This window comes from Impatiens glandulifera, chromosome 1 (assembly GCF_907164915.1).
Source record: "Impatiens glandulifera chromosome 1, dImpGla2.1, whole genome shotgun sequence".
Lineage (NCBI taxonomy): Eukaryota > Viridiplantae > Streptophyta > Magnoliopsida > Ericales > Balsaminaceae > Impatiens > Impatiens glandulifera.
The window spans coordinates 161,645,770-161,670,790 of record NC_061862.1 but is presented as its reverse complement, the minus strand read 5'-3'; the positions used below and the strand labels follow the sequence as shown (position 1 = coordinate 161,670,790).

The following is a 25,021-nucleotide window of genomic DNA, read 5'->3' as shown; positions in this document are numbered from 1 at the left end:
GGAGAGGTACCAGAGGTTAGTTGGTCGCTTGATTTATTTGAGCCACACTCGTCCTGACATCTCCTTTGCGGTGAGTGTGGTGAGTCGCTACATGCATGACCCTAGGGAGGGTCACATGGATGCGGTGTACCAGATCCTGAGATACTTGAAGAGTGCACCAGGCAAGGGGTTGATCTTTCGCAAGAATGGGCATTTGAGTATTGAGGGATATTGTGATTCAGACTGGGCTAGTTGTGCCGATGACATGAAGTCCACGTCTGGATATTGAATGTTTGTAGGAGGCAATCTGGTCTCCTGGAAGAGCAAGAAACAGTCGGTAGTTGCGAGATCCACAGCCGAGGCAGAGTACAGGGCTATGGCTTTAGGTGTTGCAGAGATGATATGGTTGAGAGCTCTGTTGGTGGAGCTCAAAATGGACCAAGAGGCACAAATGAAGCTGTGGTGCGACAATAAGTCAGCTATTAGCATTGCTAATAACCCTGTGCAGCATGACAGGACCAAGCATGTGGAGATTGACAGATTTTTCATCAAGGAAAAACTGAATAGCGGACTACTTAAACTAGGATATGTAACTACTAGAGAGCAAGTGGCTGACTGTCTCACTAAAGGGCTTAGTTCGTTAGAATTGTCGAGACTATGTGACAAGATGGGCCTTGTGGATATCTTTCGTTCGTAGGCTCATCTTGAGAGGGAGTGTTGGAATGTTAGTTTTGGGATAGTTTGGGGGGTTATTTGTAAAAGTGCTTTTATGCCTCTATATAACTCTAGTCTTTCATTTAATAAGAAGAGCTTTTTCCTTTTTATATAAAACTACTCTTTTATAATTTGTATCTCTTACCAAATATCATAATGAACCAATATCAAACACCCAACCACCTTATTATTATTATTAATAAGTTATATGTACAATAGCACAAATGTTTAATTATCATCATCTCCTTTTTTTTCTTTTCTTTTTTACCTTGCAAGAGGACCCGTTAGCTGCCCATTACTCACTAGCCCCATTGACATAAAACCGCCACTAACCGAACCCATTGATCTTGTGTCATGACGGGCTATCTCGCTTGCCAAACAATCCTTTAGCTCCATCACAACTTGAGTCATGTTTGGCCTCCTCACCGATTCTCGCGAAACACAAGCCATTGCCAATTCCACAAGTTTCCATAAACAATTTGTGTCAAATTCTCCCCTTAGCCTATTATCAGCAATCTGATTAGCATCAGCTGTTGATATCATTTCATCCACCCATTCGATTATATGAGCGTCGCCTTGCCTCCTCGACACTGCCGACTTCCCCGTCACTATCTCCAAGAGGACGATTCCAAAACCGTAAACATCACTTTTTTCTGTCACCCTATTTGTCATATAGTACCTAGAAAGACCCTCATGCAAAGAAATCAAAATCAAGATGTAAACTTATAACAGTGAAAAAATATCAACTAACTTACTCTGGATCAACGTAACCAGGAGTGCCAACAACAACCGTGGAGACATAATTGTTTCCTTCTACAGGGATTGTCTTTGATAACCCGAAATCAGCCATCTTTGCTTCAAATTTCCCGTTGAGTAAGATGTTGGAAGACTTAACATCTCTGTGGATTATTATTGGCATACAGCCGTTGTGCAAATACTCCAATCCTAAGTAAGTATATATAAATATATAGTCAGAAGAGAAAATTTAAGAGTTATAATACAGCATATTAGACATACAATTGATGAAATGAGTAATTAGTTAGATTGAAATTTGGTAGACCTTGTGCTGCATCGACTGCTATTCGAAGTCTTTCCTCCCAATTCAGTATTTGTGAGCTTTTCTCTGTATCATTCATTGAATTATTATTATTATTAATTGAAATACATATATATAGAAGTTGGTCCATTTAATTTATTTACCTGATAAATTAGTTTCTAGATTTCCTTTTTCCATGAACTCATAGACGAGTCCCATTTTATCATCTTGGTCGCAATAACCGACGACAGAAGTCAAATTCTTATGATTAACACTCACCAAGAACTTAGCCTAGATAATAAATCAAGACTCTAAACTGAATGAATGAATAAAGAAGGAAGGAAGGAAGGAATGTGGTTTTCAAAACATGATAATTTGTCACCTCGGCTTGAAATTCCTTGTAACTTTGTGTAGATGACTCAGAAAGCATTTTCACAGCAACCGGGGTGTTTCCGACATAGCCACGATAGACTGTGCCAAAGCCTCCTTTGCCAAGAACCGTCTGGAAGTTGTTTGTGATATTCAAAATCTCAGAGTAACTGAATTGACAGTTCTTAATCTGAAAGTTGTTAAGTTTAATCCTCGGGCTTTGCACTGTATATATAGGAGTTGTTTATTAAAAACAGTTCAACAAATTAGTCCAATATATATAAATAGGCAAGGCAGATATATATGTGTGACTGATCGAGTTCTTTAATTATTACCAGTTGGCTGCCTTGTGTTCCTTTTGATGCAATACAGGAGAATTGAAGCAGCAGCTATAATCAATATGAACCCACCAATAGAAGCAGCTATTACAATAACATGCTTCCTTGGTGGTGTCGAATTTTCCTTGCAATCATCACTTTATTGTGTTGTATTTAAGAAAAATTGTTATATGAAAGGCATAAATAATACCCAAAATATATAAAATGAATGAAACAAACCTGATTAAATTCTTTATATTTGCATGGAGTGATGATGGCATTGGACATGTCAAGTTATTTCCCTTCAAATTCCTACCATAGAAAATAACTAACCAAATATTTTTCCCATTAAAATTTAGCCAGCAAGTAAGTATATATATATACTTACAATACCCGCAAGGAGCTAAACTGAGATAGAAAAACTGGAACATCCCCGGATAGATTGTTATTTGATAAATCCCTGTGAGTCAATTCCAATAATTTCATCTTAAACTTATAAATACTCTAGTACAAATCAACGTCAAGATTTTGATGAGCCTATATTATAAAGAGGAGAGGCACTTACAAAGTTTGTAATGATGTGAGATTCTGAATGAAAGGAGATATCTCCCCAGTCAACCCACTTGATGATAAGTTTCTGCACAAATAATAAAATCAAATATTTAGACCTACACTTAAATAATGAGATAAGTTAATTAGAGTTTATTGAGTTTAAGTTTGAACACGAATTAAAAGTTATTTAGTTTTATTAAATTAAAATTTACCTTATAAATATGTTATTGTATATAGAAATTTTATAAGATAAGACAAAATTTTAGAGAGATAAACATTGTGAGACAAACTTTATATTTCTCTTTTTTCCATAGTAAATTTAGGTGACGGATGAAATAAAAATAACTCTTTTAAGTGAATCACTATAAATCTGTGTATTTTGTGTTCTTATTTTCTTGCATTTTTATATATCATTTTCAAACAGATCGGATTTCGATACTCAAATCCTAATCATTGGTATTAGAGCTCTTCGGCTAGATCAATTATGCGAAAATTGATTTAAAAAAAATAAAAACGTGTGATTTTCTTAAAGATTGGGAAAAGATTAAAAGGAAATACAAAAGTTGGTACACACTAATTTATGGGACCTCCACACGTTTCTTCTTTTAGAGAATCACATTTTTACGTGATGTTTATACATGATTCGACAAGAAAGATATATGTTAGTTTATGAAGAACATGTCTGATTATTTGTTGTTTTCAAAAAGTGAAAACTTTGGTTGAAAATAAAACAAAGTGTTTGGGATCTGATAACATAAACGAATAAATCAATTTGTATTTTAGATAATAGTGTGATGTGAATGAGATAAGTATGGTGAAAACTGTTTCCCGAATTTTTCAAGAAAATGAAGTAACTGAACAAATGAATCACACATTGAACGAGTGTGTTAGAAACATTAGATTGCACACGACTATACATAGCAATGCAATGAGAGGTGCTAGCAGATTTATGAGTAACCCGACTAGACAACATTTGAAAACAGTAAACTGGATATTGTAATACTTAAAGAGAGGTATGAGTCTCGCTTAGTATTTTTTAAAATCTAACTTTGATTTAAAATGATAGGTTGATGCTGATAGTGGTGTTGATGTTGATAGTAAAGAGAGCACAAGTGGGTACATCTATATTTTTAGAGGTACTACAATTAGTTGGGTTACAAAATTATAGAATATTGTTATTCTTTCTAGTTATGAGAAAGAGTATATTGTTGTGAGAGAGAATTCTAAAAAGATGATTTGGTTGCAATTTTGTTTTGCAAGAATTGGGATAAGATTACGAGAGAAATGTGTTGTGATGCGACAATTATAATGTCATTCATTTGACAAAAAATATGTTTATCACATAAAGACAAGGCATATAAATATTTGTTATCATTTAATCCGTTTAGTTTTAGAAGATGAAATGTTAATACTTTAGAAGATTCCCGAAAGTAAAATTCAGTTGATATGTTAACGAAATGTGACAAACGATAAACTAAAGTTGTGCGCAATTTCAATTGACCTTCTTAATTAAGACTCTAGATAGATAGTCGTTACTGATTGAGAGATGATTAAGTTAGTCTTCAAGTGAAACTTGAGCTGTGAAATATACACTTATAATAAACTTTACATAAATTAATATTAGAGTTTATAGAGTTTAGGCTTAGGTATAAAATAAATGTTATTTAAATTTTATTATATTAATGTTTATCATATAAATATGTTATTGTTAAGGATTTATAGTTGTTTGTATTTTTTTTTATAGTAAAATTATGTGGCAACCAAATCAAATATGTAGCTCTTTTGAGTGAGCACCCAACTTATAACCCTAATTAAATAAAGCTAATTAACTAGATGGAAAATAACTTGAATTAGTAGTGCTACACATACAAGGAAATGATTTGGGGTGGATTGTAGCTGCACTTGATCCCATCCCAAATAAATGGTTGCGGGCCACAAGGGTCCCCTTGCCAGTTGTTTTTCAACACTTTGTATGTTGACTTTATTCCCATAATAGCAGCAACTATATATTTATAAATATGCATAAGTTTCTAACACAATTAATCTGAATTGAATCATATCGGTAGGTAGATTAATTTACGTACCGTCAGTATCACTGGTCTGAGTATTTCTTGCTTTCATGATCGCGTAGACCTCGTAGGCATTCAAGAGAGGAGGAAGCAAAGAATTTTTGGTCCGAATTAGAGAAAATGCATAAGTTGAGCTAACATCTATTAATGGTACCACAATAGTTTCTATCTGGAGAAATTTAGGAGAATAAGATGTCTGAAAGAGCTTTCCGTTGATATAAATGTCAAATTCTCGCGAAGCCAAGGGAGTGAGCTCGGCAAAGTGTAAGTAAACATAAAGTTGATCACTAATATTATATGGGCTCCATGTAATAACCATGGAATCGTTTGGGTTTTGGGGAGAGTTGGCCGAATTAATGACTAAGTAAGGGAGCATGTAATTATTAATCGTCATGGGAAACTCGGTGGTGAGCCTATTGCTGTTTATCATGTTCCAAGGCATCCAGATGCGGTCATAGATATCATTTATATACCTGATCGATCGATTATATATATATATATATAGAAAAACAAATCTTAATAATTAGTGTTTTGGGGGTTGCAAATTTAATTAACATTTATAATTAATTAATTAATTGATCGTCTCCAGTTCCATTCTAGCTAGCTAATTAATACGTACCTATACCAGTCAACGTTTGATGAACCCAAATCCCACCTTCCACGAAACTTGAGAGAATAATCTGTCTTGTAAATATTATCATCACTGAAAGGCCTTATCTCTAGAGCCGATATAAAAGGGATTCCAGAGTTGGTATTGATAAGACAAACTTGAATAAAATCTGACTTTGGTACATATATGATCTCTTTGTCTACTGGACGAGACTCGTTGTAAATTTGCACGGTGTCCCACAGGTCAACTCCGATCTCAAGATCAAAACTAGGGAGTGAATGATTGTTGTTGTCATAGTTTGCATACAAGAATCTCCCCCTTATTAGGAATGTTGTTCACTTGTTCTTGATCCAAAATTGGCCTGAGGTGGTACTACCTTTAAAGTGTAGCAGTTTCTAGTTCCTTTGGGGAAGCTTCTAACATACAGGAACTGTTGATATGTTGAGTTTGATTGGTATTCAGGGGCGACCATTCGACTTACTCCTGTGTCAATGAAGTCATTGTCTGAAGTATATCTCAATCCTGTATCCCTGTCTGTATACCCATTAGGCCGACCACAATCTAAGCTTATAAATCCTGCAGTACATGACAAGAAGGATCGTGAATAAAAAGGTGTAATTAACTACATAATCATTAATTAGTTAATTAATTTGTCAAACCTGCTTGATCATCCTGAGCATGTAAATTAGGAAGTTCAATGAGCTTCAACAATATTACAATAAGAAATTGGAATCTTATCACACAATTAATTGCCATGGATCGATCTAGCTGACCTCAAAGCTGGACAACTAGTGATCCATCTGTAAGATTTACAAAGGCTATTGTTGAATGTTTGTCATCTCCGTATACATATATAGAGAGAGACGACCTAAGAATTAACATTGGGGTATATAGAGATTAGAGAGGGAGGGACCCAAGAATTAACAATGAGTTGGCCTAATTTAATAGAATGTGTAAGTTTATATTATAAAATTTAAATAAGTTGAGTTATACCCAATTTTAAAAATATAAAATCCATGCGTGAAACAATCGACTAAAAAGTCACCCTTCATGTTATTGCGTAAGTCAAACAATCGACTAAAAAGTCACCCTTCATGTTATTGCGTAATTTTGTTTTCACCTCCTATATTACTGAAAATACTTGCTCCGTAATAGTGGTAAAAATGTAATGTTAAGTAAACATTTTATCTAACAATTAGAGTTCAATTATAAAAAATAGAAGAAAAAAATTAAGTGCGTCTAAAATGATAAATTTTCAAAATTATAATATTTAATCAAACATAATAAAATCAATTATAAACATCATATATATATATATATATATATATATATATATATATATATATATATATATATATATATATATATATTTAAGAGATAGAAATTAAGGAAGAAAATTAAAAAAATAATTTAAAGAAGATGAGTTTCTACCTCTTTTAGGAATTAGAAAAATAAATATCCAAACTTAAATGAAAATAATTAGACAATAGAAAAGTAAGAAAATATAAATTAGTAGAAATAAAATTTAAGACATTTTTAAGAATGAATTGTACAATCAATTTTAAATAAGAAAATCATTTTTAGTAGAATTATATATATATAGAGTGATGATAGGGGAGCGAAAAATTTATAGCGAATGGGGCAGCGAACGACGTGGAGTGCTATTAGACATGCTGACTCATTATTTATTTATTTCTCTTTTATATTTATTTATTTCTCTTTTATATTTATTAATAATATTCTCTTATTAATTACATTTTCCCTCTCTCTTAAATAAGACGTATTCAATAAAAATATTTATTTTTTATTATTAAAAAACACTTAATAATTTATCTTTTTAATTTTTTATTATTATAAATATTCTTTTTTTTTTAAATTATTGTAAATGTCACTATAAACACGCATTTTAATTATTTTTCTCTCTCAATAATTTTTTTCTTTTATTTATTAAAAAATATAAATTTTATTTTCAATAATAAAAATGATCAAATTAAAATAAATAATAATTAATTGTGTTAATTAAAATTTATATACAAGAGAATAAAAAAAATATTTTTTAATTCAATTAATCAATTCTATCGTCTATCAATTTAATAATATATATTAATAATAATAAAAACAAAAATTATTAATCATTTTACTCAACGGATTGATTCTCTTTTTTAAACTCTTAAGTGTTATTTCTATTTCTTTTCTCTCCTTAAAAATCTCTTTCTTTTAATGTCTGTTCATCCATCTTTCGGGATTTATTAGAAACTCAATCAACTATTGAAGCTCAATCAATTACATAAAGGTCAATCAACTACAAAAGCTCAATCAACAACATTCAACTAGCACGCCAGGTTAATTATTCTCTCTTAGTGGTATTTTATCTATGTTGAATATTAGTTGTTGGTGATTTGAGTTATTGAAAATAAAATTTATATTTTTCAATAAATAAAAGAAAATAAATTATTGAGAGAGAAAAATAATTAAAATGCGTAGTGACATTTACAATAATTTTAAAAAAAGAATATTTATAATAATAAAAATTAAAGAGATAAATTATTAAGTGTTTTTTAATAATAAAAAATGAATATTTTTATTGAATGCATCTTATTTAAAAAAGAGAAAGAAAATGTAATTAATAATATTAATAAATATAAAAGAGAAATAAATAAATACTGCTCATTCGTTACAAATTTTTCGCTGCCCCTATCATTACTTTTATATATATATATATATATATATATATATATATATATATATATATATATATATATATATATATATATATATATATATATATATATATATATATATATATATATATATATATATTAGAAATAAAAGTGAAGCTAATATGCCTAGGAGTGATTTTTAATTATATATACACTTGCATTTGAAAGGAAATGAAAATTAAAAAGAATATATGTATGAAATTAATGGGTGAGTTTAAGCACACCTCACTCTCGATACTTCCGTCCTTATATGGAATTTCCATGATATGATTTGACGATTGATAGGATTCAATTTATTCGTTCTAATTTATTCAATTAGAAAGAGATAGAAAGCATAAAGAAAATTGTATTTAAAGGCAAAATGTATTTTTTTTAACTTATTACATAAATAACTATTACACAAAAACTAAAGGCAGAAAATTAAACTAAAGACCTCTGCCTTCTTATTTTGTGAAATTAATATTCCACATCAGCAAAAAGCGGGCACATATTATACTTGGCCAAAACACTCCAATGCTTCCGCCCGCCCTCTTATCTAAATAATAAATTTTATTTATACTATTTTAAATAAATAACTAATTTATACTATTATAACTATATTCCTATATTATATGAAAATTTGAGATTTTAAACCCTTAAAACGTGTTAATATAATTAATAAAAAAATATATTAATTTATTTAAAATATATGTTTATTAATTAAATATATAAGTAATATTCCTGTATTATATATATTATTAAAAAAATTGAAAAATTTACCCTTAAAAACATGTTAATATAATTAATAGAAAATTATATTAATTTATTTAAAATATATATTTATTAATTAAATATATATATATATAACTAATATTAAATAAATTAAAATATAAAATATTTTTATAATTTAAAATATATTATAATATTAAAAACTTTGAGAATATATAACATATATTTCTATATTATAGTAAAATTTGAAAATATATAATTAATATTTTTATATTATAATAAAATATAAAATATTTTTATAATTTAAAATATATTATAATATTTTTATAATTAAATATATAATTAATATTCCTATATTATAGTAAAATTTTAAAATATATATTTATTTAATGTTATTATAATGTTACTTTAAATATAAATAATAGGAAAAAATATTATAATTAAATATATAACTAATAATCCTATATTATAGAATATATTATATTATATAATTATGAAAATGTCAGAGGAGGGCATGACCGGCATAGAGTGCACTGCCCTCTTTTTTCTTTTATCTACAATGCAAAAAATGAAAAAAAGCAATGACCTGCCCTTTTCCATGCTGTCCGGCACAGGTCATGCATTGGAGATGCTCTTAAAAATATTTTATATTTTCTATTAATTCTATTAATATATATAATACAGGAATATTACTTATATATTTAATTAATAAATATATTTTTTAAATAAATTAATATATTTTTTATTAATTATATTAACACGTGAGTTTAAAATCTCAAATTTTCCTATAATATAGCTCGAATATTAGTTATAATATTCCTATATTATAAATTAGTTATTTATTTAAAATATTATAAATAAAATTTATTATTTAGATAAGAGGACGGGCGGAAGCATTGAATTGTTTTGGCCAACTACAATGTGTGCCCGTTTTCTGCTGATGTGGAATATTGATTTCACAAAATAAGAGGGCAGAGGTCTTGTGCGCTGCTGATGCTCTAATGACCAAGTATATAAGAGCATCTCCAGCGTATGACCTGTGCCCGCATGGGACAGCGTGGAAAAGGGCAGGTTATTGGTTTTTTTCATTTTTTGCAGTGTAGATAAAAGCAAAAAGAAGGCAGTGCCCTCTATGCCGGTCATGCCCTCTTCTGACTTTTTCATCATTATATAATATAATATATTATATAATATAGAAATATTAGTTATACATTTAATTATAATAACATTAAATAAATATATATTCTAAAGTTTTACTATAAGATAGGAATATTAATTATATATTAAATTATAATAATATTAATTATATATTTAATTATATTTTATTATATTTTATTATAATTTAGAAATATTAATTATATATTCTCAAATTTTCCTCTAATATAGGAATATATGTTATATATTCTCAAATTTATTCGTTTTTAATATTATAATATATTTTAAATTACAAAAATATTTTATATTTTCTATTAATTATATTAATATGTTTTAAGGGTGAAAATTTTAAATTCTCCTATAATATATATAATACAGGAATATTACTTATATATTTAATTAATAAATATATTTTTTAAATAAATTAATATATTTTTTATTAATTATATTAACACGTGAGTTTAAAATCTCAAATTTTCCTATAATATAGCTATAATATATAATATAGGAATATTAGTTATAATATTCCTATATTATAAATTAATTATTTATTTAAAATATTATAAATAAAATTTATTATTTAGATAAGAGGGCGGGAGGAAGCATTAGAGTGTTTTGGCCAACTACAATGTGTTCATAAATTAAATGGTCATAGAGTGGTGAGCTCCTAATTATGATAATATTATTAAAATTTTAGTGTCCAAATTCGACCAGCATGAAACCATTTATAAAAACGTAAAACACAATAATAAGAACACGGTAATACATAGATTAATAGTGGTTTACTTAAAAAAGTTAAGTCGACTTCAACTGTTACCTTATTTCACAATAAATAATAAAAAAAATTTAGAATTTTTACTCCCATTGTTTATCTTTTTAAAGTTCTGTATCTTTTATTAATAAAATATTAACTAATAAAACATAAATAACTATTGATTAGACATAAACTTATTAAATGAAATAAGCATAAGTGGAGTTTCACCTACACCCCCACTAGTTGCGGAGAGGGTCAGGAGGCCCTATCCTGGTAACATTTTGTTGTTGTAATTGAGAACTCGGTTGAGTATATATATATATATATATATATATATATATATATATATATATATATATATATATATATATGATGATGACTCTTCACATGCTTTTGAGAGTAAAAAAATTATCGATTAATAGGTAGAGAATAATTGATAGTTTCGATGAGAAAACTTCTCAAGACATGGGGTGAATGAAGTAGCGATGAATAGAATCATGAAAACATTGAAAAATGGGGTGAATGAAGTAGCGATGAATAGAATCATGAAAACATTGAAAATTCAGAGAAAACTGCAAGAAGAAAAAAGACAATATATATATATATATATATATATATATATATATATATATTTAACATGGTGTGAATTATGATGCTAAAGGAAAAAAATGAGAAATGAATTTTAGTACTAAGATGACTAAAATGAATATCATGTGAATAATTTTATTTTGGAGGATTTGTGACAAAGTAATGTTACAACTTCATTTTTATTGGTTGACTATATTGATCTTTGGTCTATGTGATCATGATGAGACTAACATTTTAATGAAAAATGTCCACTTAAAAATATAAAAATAATAAATAATAAAATAACTATATATATATATATATATATATATATATATATATATATATATATATATATATATATATATATATATATATATATATATATATATATATATAAAACTTAAAATAAAACATGACCCAATGTCAACTTCTTAATTTGATTAATTAATGAATTCGATATAGGCAAAAACCACATAAGATCTTCTGCTACCGAATTGAGTGTTCCCCTGTTGCGGACCAATCAAAACTCAGCATTATTATTATATTAATAAATTAAAATTGGGTTGAAAAGGAAGAAAGAGAACTCGGAACCCGTATTTTATTCCGGGTTCAGCAGAAACAGAAATGAGTGAAGCTTCATTCGCTTCACTCTGTTTTACATGACCTTTGAAGAGACAGTCTACACTGTTTTACATAAGGTTGTCCATGTAAAACTGATTGATATATATTCACTCAGGTGAATATAAAATACATTCATGTAAAATCAGTTTATATGATAAAAGTGAAGCAAACTTCACTTGATATTAAATTTGTAAGATATTTAAATAAATTTACTTTAATTATTTTATATGATTATATATTAAATATATATATATAAACATGTTCAAATTTTTTTTTGTAATATATTTAAATAAATTTGTAAAACAAAATATTTTAAAATTTATTTGTAAGATATTTTTAAAAAAATATATTTAAATTATTTTATAATTTATATAATTATATATTAAATATATGTAAATGTTCATTAAAACTACTAACACATTTATGTAAAAACATTTATATGTTGGTGTAAAAGCATTTATGCCTTCATTTAAGTCTGCAAAAAAAAAAAAAACAAGCGCTACCAGGTGAAGCTAGCTTCACCTGGGTATTTACAGCGCTCAAATGAGTGAAACAAGCACTACCAGGTGAAGCTTGCTTCACTCAATATTTACAGCGTTGATAGAAATGAAGCAAACTTCACTTGATATTTACATTTGTAAGATATTTAAATTATTTTATTTTAATTATTTTATATGATTATATATTAAATATATATATATATATATATAACAATATATTCAAATTTTTTTTTAATATATTTAAATAAATTTGTAAAACAAATATTTTAAAATTTATTTGTAAGATATTTAAAAAAATTATTTAAATTATATTTTATATAATTATATATTAAATATATATAAATGTTCATGTAAAACCATTAACACATTTATGTAAAAATATTTATATGTTCATGTAAAAACATTTATGTTTTCATGTAAGTCTGCAATAGAATAAAAAAAAAACGCTACCAGGTGAAGCTTGCTTCACCTGGGTATTTACAGCGCTCAAATGAGTGAAACAAGCACCACCAGGTGAAGCTTGCTTCACTCAATATTTACAGCACCGATAGAAGTGAAGTAAACTTCACTTGATATTTACATTTGTAAGATATTTAAATTTATTTATTTTAATTATTTTATATGATTATATAATAAATATATATATATATAACATTTTCAAAAAAAATTGAAATATATTTAAATAAATTTGTAAAACAAAATATTTTTAAATTTATTTGTAAGATATTTAAAAAAATTATTTAAATTATTTTATATTTTATATAATTATATATTAAATATATATATAAATGTTCATGTAAAATCATTAACACATTTATGTAAAAACATTTATATGTTCATGTAAAAGCATTTATACATTCATGTAAGTCTGCAAAAAAAAAAAAAAACAAGCACTACCAGGTGAAGCTTGCTTCACCTAGGGATTTACAGTGCTCAAATGAGTGAAACAAGCACTACCAGGTGAAGATTGCTTCACTCAATATTTACAGCACTGATAGAAGTGAAACAAACTTCACTTGATATTAAATTTGTAAGATATTTAAATGAATTTACTTTAATTATTTTATATGATTATATATTAAATATATATATATATATAAAACAACATGTTCAATTTTTTTTTTGTAATATATTTAAAAAAATTTGTAAAACAAAATATTTTAAAAATTATTTGTAAGATATTTAAAAAATAATATATTTAAATTATTTTATATTTTATATAATTATATATTAAATATATGTAAATGTTCATGTAAAACCACTAACACATTTATGTAAAAACATTTATACGTTAATGTAAAAACATTTATATCTTCATGTAAATCTGTAAAAGAATAAAAAAACAAGCGTTATCAGGTGAAGCTAGCTTCACCTGGGTATTTACAGCGCTCAAATGTGTGAAACAAACACTAACATGTGAAGCTTGCATCACTCAATATTTACAGCGCTGATAAAAGTGAAGCAAACTTCACTAGATATTTACATTTGTAAGATATTTAAATTATTTTGTAAATATATTTAAATTAATTTGTAAAACAAAATATTCATTTTTTTTAATATATTTAAATAAATTTGTAAAACAAAATATTTTAAAATTTATTTTTAAGATATTTAGAAAATATATATATTTAAATTATTTTATATTGTATATAATTATATATTAAATATATATAAATGTTCATGTAAAACCACTAACATATTTATGTAAAAACATTTATACGTTCATGTAAAAACATTTATACCTTCATGTAAATCTGCAAAAAGAATAAAAAAACAAGCGCTATCAGGTGAAGCAAGCTTCACCTGGTAACTTGTTTTTATTTTTTTTTATTCTTTTGAAGACTTACATGAAGACATAAATACTTTTACATGAACATATAAATGCTTTTACGTAAATGTGTTAATGGTTTTACATAAACATTTATATATATTTAATATATAATTATATACAATATAAAATAATTTAAATATTTTTTTTTTAAATATCTTAAAAATAAATTTTAAAATATTTTGTTTTACAAATTTATTTAAATATATTATAAAAAATTTTAAATTGCTTCACTTCTATCAACGCTGTAAATATTGAGTGAAGCAAGCTTCACCTGGTAGTGTTTGTTTCACTCATTTGAGCGTTGTAAATACCCAGGTGAAGCTAGCTTCACCTGGTAGCGTTTGTTTTTTTTTTAATATTTTTTGCAGACTTAAATGAAGGCATAAATGCTTTTACATTAACGTATAAATGTTTTTACATAAATGTGTTAATGGTTTTACATGAACATTTACATATATTTAATATATAATTATATAAAATATAAAATAATTTAAATATTTTTTTAAAAAAATATCTTACAAATAAATTTTAAAATATTTTGTTTTACAAATTTATTTAAATATATTACTAAAAAATTTGAACATATTTATATATATATATATATATATTTAATATATAATCATATAAAATAATTAAAATAATTCATTTAAATATCTTACAAATTTAATATCAAGAAGTGAAATTTCACTTCTATCAACGCTGTAAATATTGAGTGAAGCAATCTTCACCTGGTAGTGCTTGTTTCACTAATTTGAGCGCTTTAAATACCCAGGTGAAGCTAGCTTCACCTGGTAGCGCTTGTTTTTTTATTCTTTTGTAGATTTACATGAAAGCATAAATGCTTTTACATGAACGTATAAATGTTTTTACATAAATGTGTTAGTGGTTTTACATTAACATTTACATATATTTAATATATAATTATATAAAATATAAAATAATTTAAATATTTTTTTTAAAAATATATTACAAATAAATTTTAAAATATTTTGTTTTACAAATTTATTTAAATATATTACAAAATTTTTTGAAAATGTTATATATATATATATATTTATTATATAATCATATAAAATAATTAAAATAAATTAAATTAAATATCTTACAAATGTAAATATCAAGTGAAGTTTACTTCACTTCTATCAGTGCTGTAAATATTGAGTGAAGCAATCTTCACATGGTAGTGCTTGTTTCACTCATTTGAGTACTGCAAATCCCCAGGTGAAGCAAGCTTCACCTGGTAGTGCTTGTTTTTTTTTTTTTTTTGCAGACTTACATGAATGTATAAATGTTTTTACATGAACATATAAATGTTTTTTAAGTAAATGTATTAATGATTTTACATGAACATTTATATATATTTAATATATAATTATATAAAATATAACATAATTTAAATAATTTTTTTAAATATCTTACAAATAAATTTAAAAATATTTTGTTTTACAAATTTATTTAAATATATTACAAAAAATTTTGAACATGTTATATATATATATATATATATTTATTTATTATATAATCATATAAAATAATTTAAATAAATTAATTTAAATTTCTTTTAAATATAAATATCAAGTGAAGTTTAGTTCACTTCTATCAGTGTTGTAAATATTGAGTGAAGCAAGCTTCACCTGGTGGTACTTGTTTCACTCATTTGAGCGCTGCAAATACCCCGGTGAAGTAAGCTTCACCTGGTAGAGAGCTTGTTTTTTTTTTTATTCTATTGCAGACTTACATGAAGACATAAATACTTTTACATGAACATATAAATATTTTTACATAAATGTGTTAATGGTTTTACATGAACATTTATATATATTTAATATATAATTATATAATTATATAAAATATAAAATAATTTAAATAATTTTTTTTAAATATCTTACAAATAAATTTAAAAATATTTTGTTTTACAAATTTATTTAAATATATTACAAATTTTTTTTGAATATATTGTTATATATATATATATAATATATAATCATATAAAATAATTAAAATAAACTAATTTAAATATCTTACAAATGTAAATATCAAGTGAAGTTTGTTTCACTTCTATCAGCGCTGTAAATATTGAGTGAAACAAGCTTCACCTGGTAGTGCTTGTTTCACTCATTTGAGCGCTGTAAATACTCGGGTGAAGCTAGCTTCACCTGGTAGCGCTTGTTTTCTTTTTATATTTTTTGCAGACTTAAATGAATGCATAAATGTTTTTACATTAACGTATAAATGTTTTTACATAAATGTGTTAGTGGTTTTACATGAACATTACATATATTTAATATATAATTATATAAAATATAAAATAATTTAAATATTTTTTTTAAAAATATATTACAAATAAATTTTAAAATATTTTGTTTTACAAATTTATTTAAATATATTAAAAAAAAAATTTGAACATGTTTATATATATATATATATATATATATATATATATATATATATATATATATATATATTTAATATATAATCATATAAAATAATTAAAGTAAATTTATTTAAATATCTTAAAATTTAATATCAAGTGAAGGTTTCACTTCTATCATATAAACTGATTTTACATGAATGTATTTTATATTCACCTGAGTGAATATATATCAATCAGTTTTACATGGACAACCTTATGTAAAACAGTGTAGACTGTCTCTTCAAAGGTCATGTAAAATAGAGTGAAGCGAAGGAAGCTTCACTCATTTCTGTTTCTGCTGAACCCGGAATAAAATACGGGTTCCGGGTTCTCTTTCTTCCTTTCAACCCAATTTTAATTTATTAATATTATAATAATGCTGAGTTTTGATTGGTCCGCAACAGGGGAACACCCAATTCGGTAGCAGAAGATCTGATCTGGGCAAAAACAAATGTTCTAGGTTTATAAATTAAATCACATCTCACATCACATCAGCTGCATATTAAATACTTATAAATTGTATAAAATTTCGAAAGGGCTTGTTTGATTAGTGTTTAAAGCTGCGTTTGAGCGTTTGTTTGCGTAATAAACTCACCAAAATAAATTATAATCAAACATATTTTGCGTTTAAACTCAATTATCTCTACCTCTCTATTCAATATTTAATCTTATAGTCTCAGCGTTTTTATCTATTTATTTTTAAATATATTTTTATTTATTCTCTGTCATCTATTTTATTCATTTTTAATCATTATTTATCCTCTAATCTATTTAATCTCTTTCTAATCATTTTATTCTCCTCTCATCTATTCTATCGATTCTAATATATATATATATATTTATATATTTATATATTTATATATTTATATATTTATATATTTATATATTTATATATTTATATATTTATATATTTATATATTTATATATTTATATATTTATATATTTATATATTTATATATTTATATATTTATATATTTATATATTTATATATTTATATATTTATATATTTATATATTTATATATTTATATAAAATTATTATAATAATAAAATATATATATAAGTACACTTTTTAATTTATAGTTATAGTTTTGAAAATCAAATTAGTCTCAAATAATTATTGAAAAGTACGTAATACAATTTAGATGAAACAAACGTGACAGAAATGAATGATAATAAGAAGATGACGAGAAGGCCCAAAAATGAATTTACAATTAAAATATTGGAATAAAGATGGAGGGTGAAAAAGTGAAAATATATATAATAATAATAATAAAAATTAAAAATATAAACTAAAAACAAAAGGTTAATTTCAAATAAGAAAGAGGAAGGAGACTAGAATTTTAAAATATTGTTATATATATATATATATATTATATCATATTTATATTAAATATATTTAAAATTATATATTTATAAAAATTAATATATTCATATAATTTATTTTAAAATATATTATTTTTTTAATTTAAGTCATTTATTAATATTTAAAATTATATATTAATAAAAAATTATAAAAATTAATATAATTCATTTTCAAATATATTATTTTTAATTTAAATCATTTATTAATATTTAAAATTAAATTAATAAATATATATAACATTATATATATAATATTAATTATAAAATTATATTATAAATATAAAAAATATATAAATTATACATATAAATTAAATCAAACATACTTAAGTTTAACTGTTAAATAAACTAAAATCATATCAGGAAGGAATGGATGAATTTGCATCAGTAAGCTGAAAGGAAGCTAAATTAAACTAGCCAGTTAAAAACTTAACATTATATGTATGTTAATGGGTGTGCCATAAAAATGGTATATTCTATTATTTTGACCAAATCCCCAGTACCCCTCCCACATGTATTATAATATGGTGGGTTATTAATAATTGGTGATAACTTCTTCAAATATCCATAATCTAATAATACCATTCAACCCTGCAAAATGAAATAAGTAGAGTATTATAGTTGGTTGGTTGCAAATTATTTAAATAAATTTTAATTTATTTAAATAATGTTGAGAAAGTGAGTTTTTTTTAATACAGATATTTATATATTATAATATATTTTTTTAAATAAAAAATATTTTGATTAAAGTATTGAGTGATATAATTAATAGGAGATGATATATTAATATATGATTATAGTTGAGTTTTAGAAAAATAAGAATCAAATTCGCTATTATTATTATTATTATTATTATTATTATTAGCAATTGTTTGCTAAATGACTTTGTACGTTTGTACCTTTCTTCTATTTCGCTTTCAATTGAGCCCTTAGGGTAATTTTTTTTATCTCGTTGACCAAGGCCTTGTTTGATGTATGGGTTATTTGGATAAAGCCCGGGTTTTTTTCCAAATGACCCTGGTGTGATGAAAAAGATAAAAAACCAGGTTTTTTAAATTTTATTCCTATTATACCCCTCTCTCTCCCTCTCTCCCTCTCTCCCTCTCTCTCCCTCTCTCCCTCTCTCCTCTCTCCCTCTCTCTTCCTCTCTCTTCCTCTCTTCCTCTCTTCCTCTCTCTCTATATATAATAAAATAATATTATATTAAATAAAATTTTAAATATAATAAAATAAATATTAAAAACTATATATATATATATTAATATTAACTTTTATTAATATATAAATAATTTTTTTATAAATACTTATAAATAATTACTATTATAATTCAAATATTACATAAAATAATATAATAGATTATAATTTTATTTATATTGTGTATTTATTTTTATTTAATATAATTAATATAATTTTTTACATAAAATTAATGTTATAAATATTTTTATTTAAATATATGTCACTTTATTTTCTAATATAATTATTTATTTACACTATTTAAAATTTAAATGGTATATTAGATAATATAGATTGTTATAATTTTATTTATATTTTAAATTTATTTATATTTAATATAATTTTTTAAAATAAAATAATTTATTAATTTAATTTATATAAAAATAAATTTTATAATGTAATAAAATAATATATATATATATATTTATAAATATAAAATAAAATATTTAAGTAAGGGTAATATGGGTATTTTAATTAATAAAAGTGTTGATTTGATTGATGATGGGATTGTTGGGGGTTTTATCCCAAAAACCCAAAGATCAAACGAGGCCCAAATAGAATAGCACAAACTATTTAATTAAATATTTAGGACAGTTTGATTAAGAATTTATTTGAAATGGTAAAAGCCTTTTTCTGTTAATTTTTTCCTTTTTCGTTCACAATTCATTGCACAAAATTTAAGATTGAACGGTTAAATTGTCAAATTAATAATGGTTTTTTTATGAGGAGTAAGAGGTAGGGAATTTGAAAGAGGAACGAAGGAAGAAATGACTTGTCACCAAAAAATGATAAGGGGTGAGGAGAGAGAAGAGAGAGAAAAATTGTTATTTATAGAACGAATCAGATTGCGCCACGTAATTTTCTCTCAAATTCTCTCCCTCAATCATTTCTCTTTTTTGTCGTAGTCAATTGAGATTTAAACTTTACAATTTGAGACTCTTTATGGTCAAATTATACAAAATAATGTTTTGTCTTAACAATTTCAAACACAGTTAACTTATTATCTATGTGACATTTATAAATAAATAAATAAATAAAATATTAATTTCACTTATTTAACTGCCGAATTTCAGTGAATTAGGGGTTTTGGCTACCGAATTTTCAAGAATCGATAGTTAAAACCTTCCTTACGTTGAAATTCGGTAGTTAAATTATTGACATGAATCTTTTATATATGATATCACATAGATAATATGTTAACCACATTTAAAATCGTTAACATCTAGAAGCGTTTTGAGTTTAAGCGGGGTCATGGTTTTGAGGGTGTTATGCAAACTCTCCTTATAAAAAATAAAATCATTAATACAAAACCTCATTTTATATAATTTTAACAATAAAGAGCCCTAAATTATAATATTTCAAATAAAATATCGACAAAATATTTAGCGATAAAAATAAAGAGATGTGTAAGAAGAAGACTCTTATAAGTTATAACATAGACTAACTATGTGTTTTCTTTAAATAAGTGAATGAAAATATGAATAAGATTGATAAACATTGAGAATGAGAATAATTAATAAGAGTGCAATATTTTGTTGTAACTATGTATTTATTTTTATTATATTAATAATGTTTGAAGTTATTAAAAAAAATTATTATTATTATTTTAAAACTAGTATTAATATCTCAATTTCATTTATCATTATATTTTATTTAATTAAAAATTATTATTTTTTACATCCTAACTTTTTAAAACATTCAAAATAGTAAATATGTCATAATTTAATAAAATAATAAATTATAAACAACTAATGTCTAATAATATTAATTACATTTTTTTAAATTAAAACATATAATTTATAATAAAATATTATCAATCAAATATAAATATAATTTTTTTAAATATTATATATTAATAGGATCAATCAGTTAAAGTTAATTAATAATATATATATATATATATATATATATATATATATATTATATATATATATATATTATATATATATATATATTATATATTATAATTATTTTATTAAAATATTTCATATTAATTTTTCTTATATTTTTTAAATAATTTTTTATATTGTAAACACTAAAATTTTACGTACCCAATTTATAAATTAAAAAATAATTATTTTAAATATTTTTGTATAAATAAAATCAAACACCAAAACCTAATTAAATAATTAATTGAATTAATTATTGTAATAAATAAATCCTAATTAATTAAGAATCTGTTACGGTTTAATTTGTAACTTAGTGTATTGTGTTCTTGATTTCAAAAATCGAGTTCTTGATCCCTAGGACCGAGTGAAAATATATAATCAAAGTGCAGCGGAAGGGTTTTGTAATAAAGAATTTGGGATGAGAGGAAAAGAAGAATCAAGGATGAGAAAAGAAATATTGTTGGTCTATATCAAACAGTCGAAGACAAATGTTCAAAACATAAAATAATATAGGGGTGAAGGACTTTCACAAAGAATTTGATATATTCATTCATTTATTCATGGGTTCTCGGGGAAGAGAAATCAGCCTTATATAGTTGTTGTCTTGCCCCAGAATATTCAGTTACAACAACTACTTGAAATAACAGAATCCACTTTGAGAAGTTTGAGAAATAACATAAAAGGAATACAAAACAACATTATTAAAACAAAAACAGAAACTAGCCTATGTGCTCAATTGGACAGATGGAGGGTGCTGGAATTATATTTGGACCGCAGACTTTATTTCTGGACCGTAACATTACCCCCCCTTCAAAATTCGTCGCCCTCGACGAAAAGACCGTGGTCTGGTCAACCTCTAATGCGCATGCTCCTATCATCAAAGATGACTCTTTTCTCTCGCTAGTCGATCGAATTTTCAGCATGTCCATAAAGTGTTGGAATACAGGACTACGGTCCTTAAAAAGCCTTTGATAACATCTTTTCAGTAGTGGGGCTAGTCGGGACCTTGTCGTCTTTAGAACTGTCGGGTCAGTCTCCACTCCGCCCATGTAGGAAATTCTTGTGCACTCAAAGTTGATTTTTCTGTTGTTGAGAGCTGACCTTTGTTACTGCAATGTCGTCAGGACTTGGAGCAAATATATAAAAAACTTCTTTCAACTCCGATTATACTCTAGAGTGTCTTCAAAAACCCATGCCAAGTCTTTTTTTCGAACCAACATCACAGGGGCAGCAAAAGAGCCATGACATCTAATTATTCTCCTAACTTGTGGTCAGTCTTCGAGTTGCTGGAATAGAGTATTAAAGACTTCAAATAGTTGTTGGAGATCTTCATGAATTTCTTCCAACGTCATTGTCGCAAGTGAAATAGTTTGGCTTTTATGCTGACTTTTTATTTGCACCCTGGCAGCAACACTACATTTTTCCAAGGTCTTTTCCAGCTGGTTGACATGCATCATATTGACCTGTTCCCAAATAATACCCTTTAGGACCGTGGTTCTGTCTTGATTCTCATAAGAAAGGGCCAGCTTTTCGAAATTCCAAGATGAGGGACCTAAAGTAATTAGTCATTCAATGCCCAACACAATATCTTATTCGTCCATAGAAATTACCTTCATTTCTGTTTGGTAGTAATTGCCTTCCATCGACCATTTCAAGTCTTTGCAAATGCTAGAGCATAAAATATTGGATCCATCAGCCACTCTAACCGATTGCGCTTGGGTTGCCATTCTTTTGTGGCATATTTTCTCCAAAATCCTACTATTGATAAAATTATGGTTGCTGCCTGTATCAATTAGGATCACCACCGACAGATTTCCGATCTTGCCAAGAATCTGAAGTGCTTGAAAAGTTTTAGAATCGGTCAATGCATGTAAGGATATGGCTAGTTCATTTCCTATCCCAAGAAAAAAAGTAGATCATCAAAAACAGGTTCTTGAATGGGTTCTTGGACTTCTTGATGATTAGCCAAGACCATAAATAATTTGGATTTGCACCTATGGTTGGGCTTCCACCTTTCATTACAAGTATAGCATAGGCCTTTCTTCCTTTTCTCGTCCATTATAGTAGGGTCTAACTGCTTCATGTAGCCCTAATTTATGCTTGAAGAAAATGCATGGAAAGAATTCTTAATGTCGGTATTCCGGTTGGTGCTCGGCCAGGCTGTGTTAATATTGGATGGCTTGGGCAGCAGCGGCGCTTCAGCGCTGTACAAGTGTCCACTGCTCATTAAGGACATGTATGTTACTTCTTGGACCTTGGTCATGACCATGGATTCGTTTAGGACCCATAAAATCGCAATCTAATGCAGTTCGCAATCTCATCCCTCAAGCCGGACAAGTAGCAATCTATTACGTATTCCCTTGGCATGCTATATAATTTTTGAGAAATCGACATGTATTGTAGATTGTATTCTTGAATAGAACCAACCTGTTTCAGATTCATTAATTGTCTCATTGGAGTGTCATGTAGAGAGCCCAAATTGCGTCATTAGGTCTCTCCTAAACACAACCCATGTCAATGCTTCCGTATGGTCGTAGTTCTGGAGATATAACCCATACCACATTCTTGCTTCGCCAGAAAAGTGAATGGGGACGATTTCTAGTTTAGTTGTGTCCTTAGTCTTGTCCACCTTGAAGACTTACTTGGAGGATATTAGTCAGACCTCCACATCGGCCCCATCAAACCGAGGAAAGTCGATCTTGGTTAGTCGGGTTGGAGGAACATAGTGTTGGCCAGGGTGGTGGGACATATATGGGGAAGGACTATAGAAAGAAGGATAATCATAGGGTCTGGTGCGGGGATCTTGGCCATTTCCAAATGCACCACTTTCAATGGCTACCAATCTTTCTTCAGCAGCATCAAACCTTCTGTCCGTTGAAGCTTGCATAGTAGCCGTTTGTTGGGACAACCCTTCGATTAGGGTCTTTAGAGCATCCATTTCTTCTTACTAGCGGGTTTCTATCATTTAGAGAATCGTCTTGCTCTGATACCAAGATTTTACGGTTTAATTTGTAACTTAGTGTATTGGGTTCTTGATTTCAAGAATCGAGTTCTTGATCTCTAAGACCGAGTGAAAATATATAATCAAAGTGCAGTGGAAGGGTTTTGTAATGGAGAATTTGGGATGAGAGGAAAAAAAGAATCAAGAATGAGAAAATAAATATTGTTGGTCTATATCAAACAGTCCAAGACAAATATTCAAAATATAAAATAACATAGGGGTGAAGGACTTTCACAAGGAATTTGATATATTCATTTATTCATGGGTCTTTGGGGAAGAAAGATCAACCTTATATAGTTGTTGTCTTTCCCCAAAATATTCAGTTACAACAACTACTAGAAATAACATAATTCAGTTTGAGAAGTTTGAGAAATCACAAAAAGGAATACAAAATAGCATATTAAAATAAAAAACAGAAACTAGCCCATGTTCTCAATTAGACCGATGGAGGGTGCTTGAATTATATTTGGACCGCAAACTTTATTTCTGGACCGTAACAGAATCATGGCCAAGAAAAATAAATAAAATAATTTGGGATAAATAATATACTCATTTTATCTCAATTTAATTTTAGAAAAATAAAAAAGAATTAAAATAAATAATTTATGATAAATGTTGTA

General features: G+C 26.1%; 1 protein-coding gene across 1 annotated transcript; it reads right to left on the bottom strand.

Annotated features, from left to right (window-relative positions):
* Positions 1–949: 949 nt before the first annotated feature.
* On the bottom strand, positions 950–24,338 carry LOC124913998 (probable LRR receptor-like serine/threonine-protein kinase At1g05700). The gene is made up of 15 exons (XM_047454460.1): positions 24,063–24,338; positions 6,306–6,348; positions 6,023–6,222; positions 5,656–5,981; positions 5,052–5,455; positions 4,837–4,969; positions 2,981–3,052; positions 2,804–2,875; positions 2,656–2,727; positions 2,434–2,573; positions 2,112–2,323; positions 1,894–2,020; positions 1,754–1,816; positions 1,449–1,638; positions 950–1,372 (listed from the first exon to the last, which is right to left on the bottom strand). The coding sequence occupies exons 1-15, from the start codon at positions 24,336–24,338 to the stop codon at positions 958–960; spliced, it is 2,745 nt and encodes a 914-aa protein (XP_047310416.1). The 3' UTR covers positions 950–957.
* Positions 24,339–25,021: the final 683 nt, after the last annotated feature.